This window comes from Macrotis lagotis, chromosome 1 (assembly GCF_037893015.1).
Source record: "Macrotis lagotis isolate mMagLag1 chromosome 1, bilby.v1.9.chrom.fasta, whole genome shotgun sequence".
In the NCBI taxonomy this organism is placed as follows: Eukaryota; Metazoa; Chordata; class Mammalia; order Peramelemorphia; family Peramelidae; genus Macrotis; species Macrotis lagotis.
Window position 1 is genome coordinate 498,745,645 of NC_133658.1, and position 22,288 is coordinate 498,767,932.

The window sequence follows — 22,288 nt, forward strand, 5'->3', positions numbered from 1 at the left end:
ACAATGAAAATATTGTAAATATTAAACAATGAAAAACAATGTAAATGAAATAATCACTAAACAGAAGTCAAATTCAATGCCATTTGAACTTTTTTCCTGCATTGATATACTCTAATTTTTCCTTTGATTTATAGTGATATGATTTTTTTTTGTTTTTGAGCCTGCAAAATCTTTTTATTTTATTATTTTTGTGTATTTATTATTTCTTTTTGACCAGAATTCCTGGAAAAAACTGAAAACTATTTTGGCCTCATGGAACATAAATTTTTTTTTGTCTTTTGATGCCTTGGAAATCTTATTATTTATGTTGTAGAATCAGAATGTATGTGATGTGATTTTAGGGTCTTGTCCTCAGCAATTGATATAAAAGTATAAATTGCAATTATTTTCATGGTCTTTATTTTTTCCAAATAAGAACTTTCAAATTAGATCAACATACACTCTAATACTTTAATGCAAAAAGAAAAAAGGTAGGAACACATGAAACTGGCCTGAAATATATGAGAAAGTATAGTTCAGGATAAACACATGGAACAGACAAAAGACTTTAGATATTAGTGAAATACAACAAGCAAAAGCACAGAGAAGAGCAGGTTGACTTGCTTTCAGGAAATTGCAAAGTTCTTTTAATGACTCCAAATTTCTTCCAGAAACAGAGATCTTTCCTTTAATACAGTAGTCTACCTATGTTATTACTTGACTGCGAAACATGGAACACAATAGTCTCTAAAGAATTTAAAATTAATATTACATAGCACAGTGAGGAGGCATATGATAAGTATATGCCAGATGTATCACAGTAAATAAGGAACTTTGGAGAATGGAAGTAAAGGAAATGTGGAATAGAAAAAGGAAATGGGCTGATCATATGGAAAAGAAGATCAGTATTTGTTAGGTATAAGAAAAAAAAAGACAGCCCTTACTTAGTATGTTGGGTTCACCTCATTTACCAAGAGTTAGATGTCATAGGAAATGATCTTCATCATTGGAAGGACTATTCAAGTTCATGAGTATTTTAATGTTTAAAATGGCACTAACACAATAGAGAGTCTCAGTAGTTTTATTTTGATTTTGGTCATAATGAATTTTGAGAAGGGAAGAAAATTCTGAATTTGGTGCTAAATAACTTTGCTTAGTCTATGTCTCTGTTTTCCCATGAAGTAGCTTGAACCTAATGTTAGATTATGGGAAGAAGAGAAAAGTAGGTCCCAGATTGTAGTGGTTTCATGATGATTCACCTAAGACTGCTTTTCATCAGATGACCTCCTAAGATCCCTTCAAACCAAATGAGCCTTTGATTAATGTAAGAGTTTTTACTTTAGGATATCAATTTACGAGTAAAGTGGCCCAATGATATCTACTACAGTGATCAAATGAAGCTTGGTGGAATTTTGGTCAACTCAACACTTGTGGGAACAACTTTTCATATACTTATTGGTAAGTTTTTAACATTGTTTTATCAACAGTTTTGGAGATAATAAAATTATTGTCAAGTAAAAAGTAAAAAATAGTTTTTTTTTTTATCACCATGCTCACAAAACACAATAATATGAGAAGCGACTAGGTCAGTTAAGGGATTATTTAAGAAATTTAGAGTTCCTAAATAATTTATCCAGTCCTTTGAAATTTACCAGATTAGTAAATCTGAGTACCTGGACTCAGGAACAAAGTTGCTATCACACTGAAAGTATTTATAGGTATCCCAGCTCTAACCCATCTTGGGGTCTAGGTGGAATCCTCCTCCAGAGAAGTCTACCATTGTGATCAAAGTCCTGACCCCCTACCTCCTTGTTGCCTTTTTTTATGACTGAACATGAAAGAATAGAGGTCTAGCCCTAGTACCTCTTGGTGACTTCATTTAGAGACCTCTCCAGGACTTACTGCTGAATGTCAAGTTAACTAACTTCCATACTCTACTTCAGTGTCTCAATTCTTCATAATATTTGAATACCCATTTTTCCAGATCCTTGTTGCAAGGACTCTTTCCATGGCCAGGACCTCAGATGACAGCCTGAACTAAAAGCCAACAAGGGTTAACCCTCATAACCCATCATCTTGGGTTATGAGCCAAAAAAAGTGATGCCAAATATTTGAGTTGTCTGTTTCTTGTTGTTGTCTGATCACTAGATGTTTATTAATTCAGATTCCCAACCTGATTTCCTTGCTAATTTAACACCTTTTGCTGTTTGAGAGAATATTGTCTGAAGGTATCAACTATCATACTATCAAAAAATCATGTGATTTCAGAGATAATGGCCATCTATGACCCTGGAAAGTGGTCTTCAAAGTGGAAGGCAAGATGACCTGAGGGACCAAGGAATATGATCAAAGAGTGGAAGATGAGTTATTTCCCATCAGCCCCAGAATAGCTACTCACAAGGCTTGCCTATAAAACAATACCTACCTTCATCCATTTGCAACCTAACACTCCCTTACTTCATTTTTGCTTTGCTGCTATGCAAACCCCAAATCTTTTGAGCCAATCTGTAGTCCTTTGGGACAGTAACAATAACAGAAAAAAATTTTATCAAAAAAATATGTCCTAAAGGGTCACAATCAATTGATATTTCTGCCATCATCCCATAACTAGTAAAAAAAAACCTATTGTTTGAATATATATACATATATATATATACATATATATATATATATATATTGAAAATACACATGCTTACATGGAATTCAGAAGAAGTAACACACAGACACTCAAGGTCTCTCTGAAGAATTTTGGTATTGATTATGAGACCTAGGAGAAACTGGCACAGTATAGCATGCCCACATCAAAAAAGATATGTGAGCAAAGCAGAATTGCAGTGACTCAAAAGAAACATGAAATGCACAAATTTAGACATCTCCACTCCAAATGTTCACATGGACTAATTGTGCCTGATCTGTGATATAGAGCTACAGCTTATGTTGACATGATCAGTCACAGTCAGACATTCTGTACCTTGATTCCAACATTGTGATGTCATTCTCTTCAAGAACCAAAGATAACCAACCAATAAATTCTAATCTCATTCCCTCAAGATCTTATAATTCAGAGTATGCATTTGTCTCCTACTACTCTCTGCTCTTTCCCTTCTGTCTATCTCAGTCATATCTCTCCTCAATTTCCATCTTCTTCTGCTTGCCTCTTGCTTTGTGCTCTGCAAACTTCTTTTTTTGGTGTGTTTTTGATCCCATACCTTTTTCCAGCTCCACCATCATGAATATCCCTTTTCTACTGACTACAAACATGCCACGGTCTCCCCATCCTTAAAAAAAAAAAACTCTTTGCTTGACCATGCCATCTCCTCAAATTGTTTTCCTTTCTTTCCTCTTTTCAGTCAAAAATAATTTGCATTCATTACCTCCACTTTCTCATCTCCTGCTCCCTTCTTGATCTCGTGCAACTAATTTTATTGAAGACATTCAGCCTATAGCCTAGGTAGAGTCAACAGCCTCACAATTATACTTTATTCTTCTTCTCCTCACCCTTCCTATAAACAGTTAGTTGATGTCTTATCTATTGTCCCTCTATAACATTTCTATCCTTTCCACACATATACTGCCACAATCTAATCCAGATCTTAATTATCTCTCACCTGGACTAGCAACCCAATTCATATATCTCCCCTTTCCAGTCTTTCTTATCGAATTAATATACTAAAATATATCACTCTCCTGATCCAAAATCCTAAGTGGCTCTTTGTTGCCTCTAGAATAAAATTCAAAATCCTCATTCTATCATTTAAAGCCCTCCATAATCTGGCTATCAGTGCAAGTCTTAGTTCCTGGTTCCTTCAATTCTTTTCAAGCAATTTCCCATTCCTCTCATTTCTGTACCCACAGGCTGCTACCTGTATTTGAAATACACTTCCCCCCCCCCCAACCCTGCTCCTAACTTACTTTAGGTTCACATATCAACCTTCTATGCAAACTTTGTTGTGATCTTCCTTTCTCCCATCACTTGCTAGTGTTCCTGCCTTCCTTAAATCAACCTTCATTTATTTACCTTTGTATATGTTTTATCCTTTAGTAAAAGGTAAACTTCTTGAGGGCAAAGGTATTTCTTCCCAGGCCATAGTGAATACTTGGTGTTTGTTTAATTGAAATCATTTAGTATCAGCTATAGATCACATTGATTTTTATCTCATGAATCAGCTATATTTTATCTTCACTGGGTTGGGAATAAAGTTCTGTTTTGAGTCACTGACCAATATGAGAATCAAAGACTTAAGAGAAAATGACTTTTTTCCAGATGCTGTAAAAAGTCAAAGCAAAATTGGACATTCTCAGTTTACCTTAATTTATTTACCTGCTGAGCCTGAATTTTACAGCAAAAACACCCATATTACTATGTAGAACTTAAGTCTTATTTGTGAAGTTGTTCTAAAGAAAAGTGTATCCATCCCATTTCTCATATTTACTTCATGTTAGAGCTTAGCTAATATGAAAGATCAGTAATTAATGGAAACATTTTGTAACAATTCCATAGTATATTTATTTAGTTTCGATAAATTATAGTCTGTTGCAAATCTGCCTAGACAAACTATAATAAATGAGTTCAAATCCTGCCTCTGCCATTTGCTATGTTCCCTTGAATATGTCACTTAACTATTATGGGTCACGGTTTCCTTTTTGACAAAAAAGTGGGGGATTGATATGACTCTATCTACCAGAGATAATGAGATTTTTAGGTATTTAAAACTTTTCCTATCATTTGAATTTTCTAAATCTGAAGGAAAACTTCCATCTTCTACAGATGAATTGTATATCTATAAAAGATCTACCTTGTAGGTATTTAATAAATGCTTGTTGATTGATTTTGTCAGAACCTGCAATGATGAAAAAAGAGATCAAAAGATATTACATATGCATACAAAATACACATTAAATTTTTGATTACAACTTTCAGTGTTCAAAACAGAGAGATTTTCTTTGGTAAGCACAAATCTAGGACATTTTCTAAAAGGATTAAGGGTTGGAATAATAAAAAAACATTTGATTTGAAGTAGATCCCACTTCTTCTATGCACTATTTATGTGATGTGGACAAGTCATATAGCCACTTTGGCCTTCCTCTTCTTCATTATTCAAATAAGTAAGTTGGATTAGATTTTTAATTTCCCTCCCAGCTCTAAAACCTATAATTCTAAACTATCTTTGAGGCATTTGGATTTTTTCAATGATAACTTTTTATTTGTATAAAATATGTGATATCATTGACACAGAAGGCTATACAAATTCTTTCCAATGTGAACTATATGATTTTTCAATAATTATACTTCCTCAGACCTTCAGCTGATAGGTAACTGAGTCTCAATGCTTCCCTGGAGAGCTGAGAAATTGAGCCATTATTTTCAAGCATCTTAGACTTGATTTCTGTCCCCTTTACCATATTGTGTCTTACAGGACTTTGTTTTAAATGTAATACATGAATTTAGTTTGATACTTACCATGGAAGATTTTTCAGGAAAAAAATAGCTCAAAGATATTATTGTAAAAGATAGCATTTTGTTCAAAGCAACTCGTCATAAATTTTCTTTCCATCTAAGGCATCCTTTATAGATGGTGAAAATTTGTTTGGTCTTACCATCTATTTCTTCCTGCATGTCATTTTTTAGCAAGGACTTTTTTTGAGACAGGAAAAATCACTTATTTTCCAGGCGTGGTTTCTTGAGAATATGAGGAGCTGGTAGTACCTTTCTCTTGATTTGCTGTTTGTTGTTGTTTCAGGCTGTGGAGTTAATGTGAATAACAGCAACCCTACTATATGCATCAATGATCTCATCACAGAATATAATAAGAAACACAATAAAAAGCTAAGTCTGTTCCGTACGGATTATCTTATTGCAAGAACAATAACTGTGCTGGAGAGGTTGATATATACATTTCAGGAAAAAGGACCTAATGCAGTTCTTCCTTTGTATTATAAATACTGGATGCACAGGTTGGTGTTATTTCTTCTTTAAACTTCCTTTCTTAGCTCCATTTGCAGAGAAATAGTTCATAAAAGGGTAATTTTAATGAGCCTCATAAACATTCACTTGGATATTTAAAACCCTTTATTTCAAACAATAGCCAGAATGTAATTTTATAAAATATTTTTTAAACTCATAATAATAGTGTTAATCAGAAATGGTATAAGAATCAGTTTAATCATTCAGTTTCCCCACATACCTACACACAGTTGCCTCTACAATGAAAACTTCTTTTCTAAATAACTTCTTTAACATAGTTTTTTTTAATCTAGCATATATACTCAATGGGGTATAGACATCTAGAATAAAGAGGAGAGAAGATGGACATGGGGATAGGGGGGGATGTGAGTGATGGAGGAGAGGGTGGACCACGGTGGAGAGTGGTCAGATATAGCACATTTTCTTTTTTACTTCTTGCAAGGGGCTGGGATTGGATGGCCTGTCTGGAACCACAGGGCCAGGTGGTTGCTGGGCCTTAGGGGGTGGTAGGTGGGCTCAGGGCCTCTTGGTGATTAGTCTGCTGTGCCACTCAGCTACCCTACAGCACATTTAAGAAGAGGGACAGAGTGAAAGGAGAGAGAGAAAATATAGAGTAATGGGGAAGTACGAATGGAGGGAGTGGTGATCAGCAATGGCAGCCATGGAAAATTATGGAAGTAGCTTTTGTGATGGACTTATCCTAAAGAATGTGATTCACCCATGACAGAGCTGGTAGTGTTAGCACATTTCATTATTATTATTATTATTGTTGTTGTTGTTGTTGTTATTTGGGGCGGGGTTGAGGGGGTGGATGGGGTTGGGTGGCTTGCCCAGGGTCACACAGCTGGGTGATTGTTGGGTGTCTGGGGCCGGATTTGGGTTTGGGTGCTCCTGACTCCAGGGTCAGTGCTCCGTCCAATGTGCCACTTAGCTGTCCCTATTATTGTTGTTATTATTTTTAATTTTTTCCTCTTTCCTTTCCTTTATTGCTTATGAAGGTCTATATTTTTGGGGGTATTATGTTTATTCTTAAACAAGAATATTTTAATAATGTATAAAAACATTTGTACAAAAATTAAATAAATATTAAAAAAAACATAGTTTTGTTCTGGATAGATTGTGAAGATTTATGCATTTGTGTGCCTTAACTAATTATCTTAAGATATTGTATCATATTTCCAAGTAATTAGCTCCATTTCTTTTGATCTACAGTGGTCAGCAAGTCTGTCTGGGAAGCGATGAAGGGCCAATGGTATGGATAGTTGGCATTGATGATTCTGGCTTCCTTCAAGTTCATCAAGAAGGAGAGGATGTGGTGACTGTGCATCCAGATGGCAATTCTTTCGACATGTTAAGAAACCTCATCATCCCCAAAAGCCAGTAGTCATAGGAGCCAATGAAATGGCTGCCTGTTACGATAGGCACTCCACCATCAGGATCACAATGATGGGGCAATGTGTGCCCCATCTAATTGAAATTAGTTTAAGGCAAAAATACCTGAAGATACATTCCTGTTTGATTTCTTAGATCTTTCATAAATCATGAAGATCTGTTTGGGATACTGGGTGCTAGAGATTTTTTTCCCTTCTTTAGAGACTTTTTTTCTTGCCTTTTTGTTACTTAATTTTGTTTACTATTTATTTCTTCTTCCTTTTCAGAAGGGTCACCAGCCTTTCCCTTCTTAGATTTAAATTGGTAGCTCTCATTTGGAAATACTTCAAGGAGAATTTAGACATTTTCACAATAATCAAGACCTCCACCATTATTCCCTGTAAAAAGAAGAAAAGTGAGAATCCTCTAGTATTGTGGCATTATTCAGTCATAGGCTATGGTAATATCCTTTCCACTTATTCTGGGAGATGTTTTGCAAAGAGAGTTGCACTTGGTATATGTTCTTATTTCTTTGTTAAGGGGGAAAAAGGAGAGCAAACCTTCAGAAGAGGTGCTTATTTGTTTCATTGTTTATCATTCATTAAATTTAAATGGCTAAAGAAATTTAACATTTGAATAGAGTTTGAACAGGTAATAGAAAATCACTAATTTATAGTGAATTTCTTTGAAGAGGGGAAGTATAAATTTTGTGTTTTGAAATTTGAAATTTCAAGAATTAAGTGAATTTTTAAGTTCAAACTCACAATCCTTAAAGAATTAAATTGAATATGTATTTGGTGATGTGTTAAGCTAATGTGGAGATGCCAAGAGGGTGGGTTGTCTGAAGGTGGCAATAATTACATCTGTGGAGTGTGTGTTATCCAAGGTGTTTCAAAAGACTTAGTGCAGTTTTAAGCAGTTTAAAACTGCCTGAGATTTGGGAGATACCCAGTACTTTCAGTGAGGATTGGGACCTTCAAAGCCAGTTCAAAGTCTAGCTTTGAATTGTGGAGAATTCATTTGTTTTTTTAAAAGGTAACAGGTTACAGTAGCCTCTAATTCAAAACTGAATGGCTTAGCTTAGCAGTTAATTTGTAAACTGTAAGCTTTCTTGCTCTCTCATTTCATATCATCAAGAAATAAAACTTTGAGCTGATTCATTTAGACTCAGTATTTATTAGTTATTTTAAGACTTTAAAAGATGTTTAAAATCTGATATAAACAGAACAAAAGAAAGGAAGCATTTTTTTGGTATGTTTTCTCTTCCACATGAGCACCATGCTTTTTCCATGAAATTTTTGTCTTCATTTAACTTTTAAATCATACATACTAGGTGTCAACTATAACTTTTTGTCTAAGCTTTTCCAAAAAGTCTTAGTGAAATAATTGAAAGGAAAATGTAATGAACTCCCAGCCCTGTACAAAGTGACATTTTCTTTACACTTTTCTTTTGCAAAAACTTAGGAGTTTCATCTTACAATCACACTAAGCCAGTGAGACACATACAGCTTATCATTAGAGACATATTAACATATTTAGCTAAGTGAACCAGTCTCTGGAAATCTAACATAAAGAAAAATCACAAATTTTGTAAACAAGGTTTCAGTTGGAATTAGTTAGGGGGGGGACGGAATAAACAAAAAAGCTTATCCTCCCAATATGCCTTCTTTTGGGATTAGAAGTTGTGTTTTTTTCTTAATCTTTCACCAGAAGTACAAAACTGCCCTCATCTTTGAGAGTAGTCTGTGAAGTTTCGCTGAAATAAAATGTTTCTACATAGTGAAGAATTTTGTTTCTTGAACCTTATAGTAAAATACAAGTCATCCCTTAAAATCACCATCATTGATGCTTTTTTATTTTTAACTTTTTTTGTAAGGCAAATGGGGTTAAGTGGCTTGCCCAAGGCCACACAGCTAGGTAATTATTAAGAGTCTGAGGCCGGATTTGAACTCAGTTACTCCTGACTCCAAGGCTGGCGCTCTATCCACTATGCCACCTAGCAGCCCCATCATTAATTTTTGAAACATTTTTTTGGAAGGGTTACTTAATGAAAAACATGTTTCATTTTCTTTTGTTTAAACTGTGATACTATTTTGGAAATTTCTGCTTTGTAAAAATGTTTTATTGAATTTGCTTTTGAAAAGTAATGGAGTGTGTAAGTATCAGAGTCCATAGATATATTTTGACAAATTTTGCCTTTAGGCTATTCAGAATTGCAGCATGAGGAGACAAAAGAAACTGTAATTGAATGCTGCATTTTTTTTTTATAAAACTGATTTTGCTTCTGATATGCCAAAGAAATTGCTGCTGTTTTAATCCTGTTCTCTAGAATAACTGATATAAGGTATTTCACTGTTTAGAAGCTACTGTCAAGAAAACCAGAGTATTTTATAAAACCATCCTCATCTAAACTAGATTGTTAAAAATGTGGATGTTTTATATTCTTTTCATTCTTTAGAATAGAACAAGTAAAGAAATATTAGAGTTATATATCAAGTGCCTAGCACATAGTAAGCTATGTACATATAATATATATCCAGGTACATTGTAAACCACTTTCACAGTAATAATAGCTAGCTAATAATTAACATTTATATTACTTACTAATAAGTTACTTTTTATATTTAATTTTACATTTATTATTTGTTTTAAGAGTTTTCCTCAGCCTACCTTGGAGAAAAAGTGCCTCTTAAATATAGCAAAACTATCAGGACTTTCTTTGGAATTCAGACTACCCAAGGAAACAATATGTCTGACCTATTAATTTATAAAGGGTAGTTAAATTTTTGTTAATATCTTATGTGAAATTTAAAGTTTCCATCTCTCCTGTTATCATTTTTTAAGTCTTTAGAACATTTAGAAATGTGGATTGTTTTGAGAATAAGATGCCTCAGGACCTAGTCCCTTGGACTTTATTAAAAAGAATTGCAGGTAAAAGAAAGTTCAAGGATAAGTATTCAATGGCTTTAGTCTTTAGGGAACATTTATTTGAAAGACCTTGGCATGCAGGGGCGGGAATGAAATGGCCATTTATGAATACGTACATGAAATGGATATTTATGAAAAAAACTCACCAATATTGCTTGGCAATAAAGGGAGTTGCTTTTAATTTCAACCAAGCAAAGGTTAAGTAGCTGTGATGGGAGGGAAGAATGACCCCACAAAGCCCTGCAGCAAAATCTTGCCTTGAGGAGTAGACTGGATAGGATCCCATGGGCAACAGCATTTTAACTCCATTCACTTCATTACTCAGCAGGTTGATAGATAAAAAGTAAGGGTGTAGATCATGATCATAACTTTGGACAAAATAATGGACTCCCCCCACCCAGAGTTAGAAAAGAAATAGAATATGAGAAGTTTTAAATTTGTGTCCAAAGGGTTTGAACTTTGAACTCAAAGAAAACTAATTTCTCCTTAATATTCAGAAACCAAAGACACTTCCTATTTCTAGGAAATTGCTATTCACAAATGTAATAAAATGAAATATAAACTTACATTTTCAATTTGGAAAGAAAAATCTTTGTCAAGTAGTTATTTAAATGAGCAAAGTCTTTGGAAAAGAAATGCATCAAAATAAATGGTTTGAATTTTGTTCTTATTGTATATTTTATTTAACACAGCAATTAACCATTTTGGTGATAGTTTTTATTAAAATGAAAAAATACATAATAAATGAAAAATACATAATAAGGAATGCATATGTATTTGTAAGCATTGAAAGTTTGAGTGCTTCAGAGTTGGTTTTGATCTTTTTAACAGTCTTATTTTTATCACAAAAAAGATCTTAATGCTTAAAAAAATTAAACAGTAAAAATAATAAAAAACTGATAGTTTAAAAATAAAGTCATGATATCTAAAATTTCAGACAGCTAAAAGAATTTTGAAATATTTCTCTTTTCACTAAAATGGCTCAAGGTAGGATATAAAATCCATTTTAACATCTGTGTGCTTTCAAAGGACTTATCACCTTTAAATACTGTGCTTTTTTCTCTTTTTTTTGGGGATAATGTGTTTTTGATAACCAAGAGCTCAATAAAGAACACAATAAAATTTCGTGGCATTCTGTAATTTGTTCTATTGCATTTTAATTATAGCATTACTCATACCTTCTTAAATGTTTCATTCTTCTAATAAATGAAAACCAGTAATCACTTTGTTGCTCACTCTGCAAAGCTACTCTATAAGCCAAACACAAGAGCTTCTCTTGCAGAAAACTTTACCCTCCATTCTTTTATATTAAAAAAATTTCCTTATTATAGAATTAAAATGATACCTAGATTAACTTAGTGAGTGTTTGTTCTTATCTTGGAGTAGTTTTTATAAATGAATAAAAGATTAAAGGTTAACTCTATAATATGTTTTTTAGAATAGGAAACTTTTACCATTACATTTAATTTGTTACATGCCATGTGTAGACATACATACTCTATCTTAAGCCTAGTAGCCCACATTGTCTCTTATAGGCTGTTATTTGCCTTAATAGAAATCTTTGCATAACCATATATTTCCTACAAACAAACAAAAACAAAAAACCTACATGATTTCATGCTTTCTTAATACAGTTCCAAGATGTTAATGATAAGACAGTTATGAAAGAGATACTTTATTAAAAAATTATCAAATGATATTTCTTACCTAAGGCAGTCCTGTGCCCTTAAGGATTCGTGATTTCATTATGAAACCCAAAGGAGTACTTTAAAAAATTACAAAAATTTGTTTTATATATGCATAGACTCTTTCATAAGTATTCTAATGAGGTATGACTAATCAGAGTATAAAACAGGGTGGATATATCTGTTTCTTAATGATGTGAACAGTGTTGATTATATTGTTACATACATACATACAATATTGCATTGTTAATTTAAGTTCATTCAAAAAAAACAAATTGGTCTTTTATAGTAACTGATGCTGTCAAGTCCTATATTATGACACTAGTTTGACAAAAAAAAATTCCACAATTTAATAATATATGACAGGTATATTTTTAATTTAAAATGGTACTTGTGAAAATGTCTCATTTCCTTTGAAACAAACAAAAAAGAAGTATATATCCTAAAGTCATTTTGTAAAGACAATAAAAATGATACAATGTTATTAGTTTAGAGCATTTAGAGAAAGTATATGAGTGGGTAGGAGAGAACTTTGATCATGTGACATATTTAGACCAATGCTGAAATCTTATCTTAAATATCTTAAATAGTTAGCCTTTAAGCAAAATATATGTATATACAGACATATGTGTGTGTTTATTTTTAAATTAGTGTTTTTTCTTTAGAAAATATTTGTCATATATTTAAATGTTCATGTAAATATTCAAACGTAATGTATTTTATTTATTATGTATAAAATGCAAGTAAGAAAATGTGTACATTATTTCCATTACATCTTTTTAAATCATTGTTATCGAACAAAAGTGGTAATTGATCATTTTCCACATTGCACGTGCAGGTCAATTAATTTTATTATGGTTACTTGTACTAATAACGAGTTAACTATGAACTTCTCTATGTCAAATTCTGAATGTTTGCCATGTAGTTAAACTTGACTGAGCTAACAGATTTTTGTATTGAAGAACAACTGTTTTTCTCATAACTATTTTCTGACTTTCTTTTTCAATTAATATCTATTCAATTCTGTGGGTACTATTCACTTTATTACCATGAATTAATAGTTTTTGGGGAGTTGAAAAATAAGAATTTATTAATGTATCTTAAGAATACATAACAACAAAATAGAATTATATTGTTTTGATAAAAATGTTTGTACCAGAAGAGAAACAACATATATTCTTGTATGCTTTAATGAGAATAATGAACACTCCTGGGAGAAGTGAAATTGCCATTTTTCTTATGACTATTGTAACCATATTCTGCTTTTTCTAAGCCCCATGAAAAACAGAATGCCCTAGATGTTAGAGAACCAGCCTTGACACCAGGAAGATCTGGCTCAAGTCCTATCTATCCCTGACATAGTGAACCTTTCAGTGCCCCAAACATCTCTCAAATACTAGAAGTTGCAGAAAAACTTCCATCAATGAAAGCATAGATCTAGTTCCCATTCTATGGACAGATTAAGTTATTCTTTTAGGACTTTCATTTTGATCAGTATTTTTAAAAGAAAATGCTCTCAGAGTTTAGAGTTGAGAATTTTTTTTAATCACTCTGGGACAAACTACTTCAAATATTGGCCATTTTGGCTCTGTTGATGTTCCCTAAAATTAGGAGATTATAGCTTGATTTCAGATGAGGAGAATATTAATTATCATAAGATTACAGAGATCTGGAAAGGGTTCTAGAGGCCTTCCAGTCTACTTTCCTCGTTTTTCCAATAAAGAAACTAAGACTGAGAGATGCTGATCCATCAAGGTGATCTGAGGTTTTAGAGTAATGTTGGGGTAGTTACACCTTTTAAAAATAAAACCAGAGGGTGCAGTGGGTAGAGCACCAGCCCTTGAGTCAGAAGGCCCTGATTTCAAATCCAACCTCAGACACTTGATACTTACTAGCTGTGTGACCTTGGGCAAGTCACTTAATCCCATTGCCTTGCAAAAATTGAATAAAAAAATGAATAAAAATAAAACCATAGCTATCTAATGGGCTATTTTGTTCTTGCTTTGGTTTAGTTGATGAGATGTGAGGGGGAAAAGAACAAACTGGCTTTAGTATGAACATTTTCCTAATATCCTGCAGAGTAATTTTACAGTTCTTAATACTCATAGTTTATGCCATTTTGATGGTAAAAATTTAAAATACATTTTTGAATCAGAATAGTTACTTCTGTAAAAGATAATTTAAATCTATGGATAACTAGACCTTGCCTCTTAAATCTGTTTGATACTCTAAAATAATGAGATCTGGCATATGGCATCTCATTAGCATTCTGCACCAGAGATCAGGTCATAGTAATGTTACACTGAATCTTCAGTGTTTTTCTCTGACCTTCAAGGTACTGTTACACATGGTTTGCCAAGAAGACATGCCAGTTTGTCCCTCTTTGACCTTCCTGCTCTGCTTGGTAAGTGTAACCATGTTGTCTTGTGCGTTCTTTGGAAATGCTTCCAGTTTGTTTGCTTTTAATAAGAGGCCAGTTTCTATTATTGTCACCTTGAATTGATTATTACAGAAGTTCCAATATAATGGCATAGCTCAGTTTCCCTGTGGGTTTCTGGGGGTGAGACTGAGGACAGACTTGGATTTTTTGAAATAAATGTGTTTACCTCTTCAGAACTAGATCCATAATTTTCAGCTACATGTCTGGTGGCTGTACATGAGGATGGTTGGAATGTCCCATGTTTAGATAACAGGTGGTGATAGTTTAGAAGTACAAAGGGAACTTGTCCGGTGGGCTGCATATCCATCATATGTTCACTCTCAGAGTCATGATTTACCTTTGCCATCATTATGTTATTGCCATCTGACTGATCTGAATGAGGGGTGTGCTGTCCAATGGGCCCATACTTAGGTTCCTTCATATATATCCTTGTTTGTTCATATAAAGCTGGCATGGGTAGAAGATGGTTTAGTTGTCCAAGTGTCTTGGACTGAAAACATTCCGATTTAGGCAATAGGGAATTTGGCACAAAGTTCAAGGAGGGCTTTTCATTTGCATTCATTTTCTCAGAAATGTCCCTGTTGAAAGGTAACTTGCTTTCTTCTTTGATGAGATGGTGGGGTGAATGCATCCTGCTTTCTTTGTTGGATTTCAAGATGCTGGAATCATAAACATCCTTCTTCTGCAGGCTAGTAGGGATGGCTGTGGCACAGCTGGTAAAGCTATCAGATATGGTGTCTTCATTATATCTTTGGGCTGATATGGGCGCTTGAAGGGAAAAGTATAAAACATTAGATGATGGAGTTTGTGAAATTAGGAAACAAGAGTTGTATAAGGAGCCATGGGCTTATATCAATATTTATAACCTCTAAGTATAGAGGAAAATATTTCTTTATCAGGGAGTGAGAGAATGATAGCACTGGTTATCATACAGATATACTTAAAAGATATGTCGGCTCAAAAAAACAATAGCCCCATAAACTGATGCTGTCTATGACTTCTAAGAATTTTTAGAAACATTAATTTAATTATTTGATTCTAGAGTTGGAATAAACTAAAAATTCTGCAAATTTGCTATATCACATTTTTTTATTATTTTTTGACAAGTCACTTAACCCCATTGCCTTGCAAAAACTAAAACTAAAACTAAAAATAAACTATTACAACAAAGGGAAAGGAATCTGGCAGAGACTAAGTTTAGACCAATATCTCGCACCATACATCAAGTTGACCCCCAAAGAAATACATGACTTAAACATAAAGGCTGACATCATAAACAGGAACAATAAAGAAATTGCCTGTTATATCTATAGATAGGGGAAGAGAAATTTTACCTTTCATATCTATAGAAAGGGGAAATGATACAAAAGATCACTTATTGATATCTGTAGTATCCTTTTGTGATCTTCTGTATCACTTCTTAAGGTTAAATGATCAATTTTGATTATATAAAATTAAAAAGATTTTGCACAAACAAAAACTAAATAAAACAAAACTAAAATAAAAAGTAGGTAAATGAGGGAGGGGGAAAGTCTTAAAGTTCCTTTCATAAAAGTCTCTTTGAAAATCTAAGATAGATAGTACCTGATTCAACTCGATGAGGATAAGAGTGAACTCCTCTCCACCCTCAACCCTTGATAAAAGGTAAAAAAATAAACTTTCAGAAATAAATACAAGCTGTCAGTAGCCATATGGAAAAATGCTCCAAATACTTAATGAGTAAAGAAGCACAAATTAAAACAGTTCTGAGGTTCTACCTCACACCTATCAAATTGAAACAAATTGAGAAAAAAAAGGCAAATGCAGGAGGATTTGTTAGAAAATGGATACATTTATATACTGTTGGTGGAACTATTAATGGTACTGATTGCTTTCCATTAGCAATTTGTAATTATACCCCCAAAGTTAATACTACTCCACATCCAATTATATCCCTACTATACCTATGCTCAAATGAAATCAAACAAAATGGAAAAAGGATTCATAAGTACAAAAACACAGGGTGTTTAAAACATCAACATCTCAAAACTGCCCTAAGATTTTTGAGGTACCTCATATTGACAGAAATTTTGTTATGACAAAGAACTGGAAACTTAGAGCAAGTAGATCATCAATTGTGGAACGACTGAACTAGTTATATGAATGTCATGGAATACTCATGTGATGAGCTATAAGAAATGATGAAAGGGGTAGTTTAAGAGAAACCTGGAAAGCATGTAAGATGAAATGCTGTGAAGTAAGCAGAACTGAGAGAACAATTTCAATAACAATATTATAAAAACAAATAACTTTGAAAGACCTAAGGAATTCTGAACAACACTATAATTAATCGTAATTCCAAAGGATTCATGATGAAATATGCTTCCCACCTCCTGAGAAATGATGATGAACTTAAGAGTGCAGACTGAGTTTTTTAAAAATATTGCCAATATAGAAGTTTTTTTTTGTTTGACCATACATATTTGTTATTTAGCAATTTTTTCCCACAGGGTATAGTTGAGGTTGATGAGGGAGAGGATAGAAGGAGAATTTTGCTTAATTAAAACCATTTTAATTTTAGGAAAAAAGGAAAAAGTCTTGAAGTACATAAATCCCACAGAAATTAGAAATTCAATCATAGATCAACATTGTTATTTTATTTTTACTAAACATATGATTAATGGAATTATGTTGAGCCTCTCACTCTTTTTCATCAGTAACATAAAATACAAACAATCCTGTGTCAAATTCAAAACGGAAATATCTTCTGTGGCTACAGGTAAATATATCACTGGTAACAAAATCTTTGTGGTTTGTTTAAAATTTTTCTTTCTTTAGATATTCTGGAAAATATCTTTTCTCAGTTTAAGGGGCCAATGTATTTATTATTACTCTAATCTCCAGTTATGATGCAAGTGCTATTTTCTTTTGTAATAAGCCACATTTTAATAATTTTCACTAAGTCTTTTGGTCTTGTTAGCTTTAAAAAAACTGGCTAAAGTTGGCTTGGGTTTTTTTTAAATCCTCCTTACCCCCACCATGTTTAATTCCTAGCTTTCAGAAAATGTTATGCCAAATCAATTCAATAAGTATTTATAAAGGATCTACAATGTGTTAGGAACCATGCCCTACAATACCTAATTTTACCAGTCTGAGAACTCAAGTTTATATGGTGAATTCAGAAGATCGGTAAGTGATTGTCCAGGAATAGTATAGAAAACAAATAGCAGACTCAGGAAATACTTCTGACTCTCAGACCTACATGATACAAAAGGCAACCCTATGGTTATTATTTTGTTTATATCTATATTGAACATTCACCTATTTAAATGAGATGCTATAATTGTGAAGCCTATATTTTCCTTGAATGAACTGCAAAAGCATTTATGAAGTATATCATTTAAAAAGCATTTTGCTAAGCATTGGGAATACAATTAGAAACTAAAGACAATTGCTTCTTTCAAAAAGTTCATATTCTAAGACCTGAAAATAAGATTCTTGCCAGAATCTTATCATCAGACATAACTGTTTTTCTATTGCAATTGCAGGTGTCACCCATAGGAAAAGTGTACTAAATTGCCATTTCTTGGCCTATTTAGTAAAACCTGTAGGTCAGTAGTTTCCTGATTTCCTGAAAATTCCGTGATTCCTTACCTCAACCCTCCAATTTAACTCCCTACCCCATAATAGAACTAGATCCCTGCCAATAACATAGTACTGATATAAGGGTATCAGCCCAGAGATACACAACACTTCTGCCCACAGATTATTTAAAAATGGTCCTTATTCTCACTTAAGCTGAAAAGGAGTACGTGAACTTCACTGGCCCTTTAAGTGTCATTTTATCTGATAAGAGAAATTGAGTTCTTTAAAATTTGAACACAAAAATTATTTTCTTGGTACTATCAAAGTTCTGGTGAAATTTAATATTTTAACTCATGATATTCACTCTCAAATTTATTTGTATATAGCCTTTAGAATTTGTGACACTCTTGGAACATAAATTGCTAAAAATAAATATGCATATTATGTGTTGAGTATTTTGAGATTAATCTTAATATAAAAATTTTATTTCCAGAAATGAGCCAAAATGATTGGGTAGTGAAAAATGCAACTGACCTCTGTGCACCTCCATAAAGATCTAGAAAACTATCTAGACAATGTCCTAATTGGGAAATACTAGAAACACAGCAAGTAATTTTTTCCAGTCCAAATTAGCATAAGCAAAAAAAAGAGCTCTGGGGATTCTGGGGCTAGGTCTAACCCTTAGAATTTCAGTGCGGGAATTGCAGGAGGGTCTGCCCAACCCTGTGCCCAAAGGGCAAGAAGAAGTTCCAGACAGAAACAGAGAGAAGGAAAAGGGATCATTTGGCTCTGTCACTCACTTCCAAGTGCTAGGTCACAGAATTGAGGTAAAATAAGGAGGAGGTCTATGCCTAAGAATGTCAGTTTAAGAGTGGCATGCAAGGAAGAGCTGAGGTACCTTGGAGCCCAGAAGCAAATTCAGAAGCAAACTGAAGCTGTTTGCCTCTAACCTGGAAACAAGGTCTCAGATCCAGCTCTAAACCCAGTCTGAAGCCTGAAGTGGAATAACCAGGGCAGGAGGCCCTGAGCAGAGAAAGGGAAGCCTACAGTTCTTGCCTCTGAACTTGTAGAGACGACCAGCTGGTACAGTAGCAGTAGTCTTCTGGAACTCCAACTTGTTGCAAGTCCATAGTGGTGTTACTCAGACTCAAAAATTAGGCTTCCAATTTATAGAGTTCGGACCAGAAGCACAATGCTCAGACTTTACCATGGAACAAACAACTATGGGTACACTTAAAGCTTGCAGTTCCCCATCCTGAACTGACTCTGAGATCCTGGAATAAGAAAATTTAGTAATCTGGGAAAGCAACATGAGAACAAAGCACAGCATAGACATTCCCTTAAGAAGTGCATAGAACCTCACCCTAACACAAAAGTCTGAATTTAAGAAGTAAAGCTGGAAGAATGGGTAAACACAAAGGAATCTTAACACAAAGAACAATTTTGATGACAAGGACATTCAAGACACAAACCCAGAAAAATAGGATGACTAAAATTTGTGCAAGAAAAACTTCAAAGAAAAATACAGCTTGGGCAACAAGTTCAATTAGAATTCCTGGAAAAGATGAAGCAAGAAGGGGAAAAAATACTTTAAAATTATTTTATAAATTAAATGAGAGTACTAGAAGAGACAGTTGCAAAAGAAATAGAGAAAAAATGAGAGCTAATAAAGACTTGCAAAGAGAATGTTACACAAAATTTAAGCAACGACTGAAAATTAGAATGATAAAATAAAAATTAATGATCCCCAGAGACAACAAGGAATATTAAAACAAAGACAAATGTTTGGGAAAATAAAAGAATATGTAAAGTATCTCATAGCAAAAACATGGAGAATAAAAATTTTATCAGATTAACTATTTACATTCTAATATGGAGATAATACAGACAATTCTATATAGATAATTCTATTACCAGCAGGGATCATAAAGTAAATCTAATAAGAGAGAGGGACAGTGACAGTGTTTTGATGATCTTGAGGAAGAGTGGAGGCATTCACTCTTCAGAAGAAAAACCCAGGAGTGGGAGTGAGGAAGTGAGAGGGGAATGTGAGAGGAAGGCCCCAGGGGCAGAGATGGAGAAGTTTTTCTGGAGTTCCATGGGCTGATGCAGGTTGAAGAAAGCATTCTGACTGATGCCAATGATTCTCAAAAGGAAAGTAAAAGAGGAACTAAAGAGGCCATAGAAGAGCAGCCTCTGCCAGAATAAGAAGATAGAGAGCAAGAAGAAAGAGTATGGGAACTGACAATACTTGAATCTTACTTTTATCTAAAATGGAAAAATATGCCCAGAGTTCAGTGTAGAAATATAATTAACTCAGGGCAGCTAGGTGGCACAGTGGATAGAACACTGGACTTGGAGTAAGGAGGACTGAGTCAAATCTGACCTCAGACACTTAGTAATTGCCTTACTAGCTGCGTGACTCTGGGCAACTCACTTAACCCCATTGCCTTGCCAAAGAAAAAAAATATAATTATTTCAACCAAGATGCAATTAGGAAAAGAGAAGAGACAGAACAGAATAACAGTGAAGCAAATTCTTATCTAGAGTGAGTATGTTGAAGAGGGATTGAAGGAAAGAAAAAAAATGACAATTTCAGATTAAAGGAAAAAAAATAATTTAAGACTGATATTTGGGAGAGAAAAGGAAAGGAGATATAAGGGAACACATAGAGCACTGACTGTATGTAGCTCACTCCTTTCATAACCCTCTAATAAGAGACAGAAAAGGGGAAAAGAGGAAAAAAGTATGAGATGGAATGAGAGAAAAACAATGAACAATTAGAAATCCTAACTATGAATCTGAATGGGATGAACTCACCCATAAAATAAAAAAAAATAGAATGGATCAGAAAGTAGAATCCAAAAATATTGTTTTACAAGACACATACTTGGTGGGACACCTAGGAGGCACAGTGAATAGAGCACTGACCCTGGAATCAGGAGGTCCTGAGTTCAAATGTGAACAACTCAGACACTTAATAAATAACTATGTGATCTTGAGGAAGTCACTTAACCTCATTGCCTTGCAACCCCCCCCAAAATAAAGATATTTGAAATATTTATGAAGAGTTAAAATAAGGGGCTGGAGCAATGCTTCAACTGAAGTTTAAAAATAAAAGCAGAGACAGCAAGCATGATCTCAAATAAGGCAACAGAAAAAAATTTAAATCTATAAATTGGGAAATTATGTTTTGCTGAAAAATATCATAGAAAATGAATTAATGATAATATTAATAATATATATGCACCAACATCTAAATAAAAGTTAAATGAGTTACAGGAAGAAATAGACAGTAAAATGAAAATAGGGAATTCTCTTTTCACCTAGTTAAATCTAACCCATAAATAAATAAATTAATAAATAGACAAATAAACAAGTATAAATGCTGTTAAGGACCTGAATAGAATTTTTAAAAAGTTAGGTCTGATTATCCTCTGATAATTACTAAATGGCAGTAGAAAAAAACATACATAGTTCTCAGTTGTGCATATTTCCTTTGCAAAAATTTCTCATGTATTAGGAAATAAAAACTTCATAAACAAATGCAGTTATATTAATTATATCTTTTATGGACTATGATGAATTAAAAATATCTTCCATAAAGAACCACTAGGGTAAAGTGTTAAAAATAACCTAGAAATTAAATAACTTAATCTTACAGAATGGGTAGGTCTAAAGGAATCATAGACATAATAATAAAGAATTTCATTAAAAGGTAACTAAAACAATTGAGACAGCATAACAAAATTTTGGAAATACAGTTCCATCTGTCCTTAGGGGAAACTATATCCCTAAATATCATCTATTTTAAAAGAGGTCATAACACATTGGGCAAATGACCTAAATAAATCTAGAAAGTATTACAGGCTCCCAATCAAACACCAAAATATAATTTCTGGAAATGAAATTAAAAATAAAACTGAAATCAAAAGCAAAATTGAATTATTAGATAAAACTAGGGCCTGGGTATTTTGGGGGGGGGCATGCAATAAAACATAAATTAGCTTATTTGAGTTTTGAGAGAGAGAGAAACCAAATTGCTGGTATCAAAGTTAAATAGGTGAATTCCCTACAATAAAGTTATTTATTTAAACTATTTCATCTATGTCAATAAAACCGACTATCTGAAATGGATAGTTACAGAAAAACAAAATGTGCACATTAATAGACCATGAAATAAATGACAAATAGCTTAATCTCAAGAAAGCAATTGAACAAACTATAATGTGAATACCCAAAGAAAAAACTGGCACTATATGGATTTATGAACAAATTCTTTCAAACATTTAAAGAATAATTTATTATTTTACAAAAGTTGTTTGGAAAAAATAGGAAAATAAAGAGATCTTCTAA

At 33.3% G+C, this 22,288-nt stretch overlaps 2 protein-coding genes across 3 annotated transcripts in view; one reads left to right on the forward strand and one right to left on the reverse strand.

The window, feature by feature from the left end:
• The window catches only part of HLCS (holocarboxylase synthetase), a 216,546-nt gene extending 203,957 nt beyond the window's left edge, over positions 1-12,589 (forward strand). For both annotated transcript variants that reach the window (XM_074213936.1, XM_074213937.1), the window contains 3 exons: positions 1,323-1,437; positions 5,721-5,934; positions 7,157-12,589. In XM_074213936.1, the coding sequence (XP_074070037.1) occupies positions 1,323-1,437; positions 5,721-5,934; positions 7,157-7,328 (501 nt within the window). In that variant the 3' untranslated portion in view covers positions 7,329-12,589. The remainder of the gene's footprint in view (positions 1-1,322; positions 1,438-5,720; positions 5,935-7,156) is intronic.
• A 500-nt stretch (positions 12,590-13,089) lies between these two features.
• SIM2 (SIM bHLH transcription factor 2) overlaps positions 13,090-22,288 on the reverse strand; it is a 76,423-nt gene continuing 67,224 nt past the window's right edge. Inside the window, exon 11 of the mRNA XM_074213938.1 lies at positions 13,090-15,136. Within this exon, the coding sequence (XP_074070039.1) occupies positions 14,418-15,136 (719 nt within the window). The 3' untranslated portion in view covers positions 13,090-14,417. The remainder of the gene's footprint in view (positions 15,137-22,288) is intronic.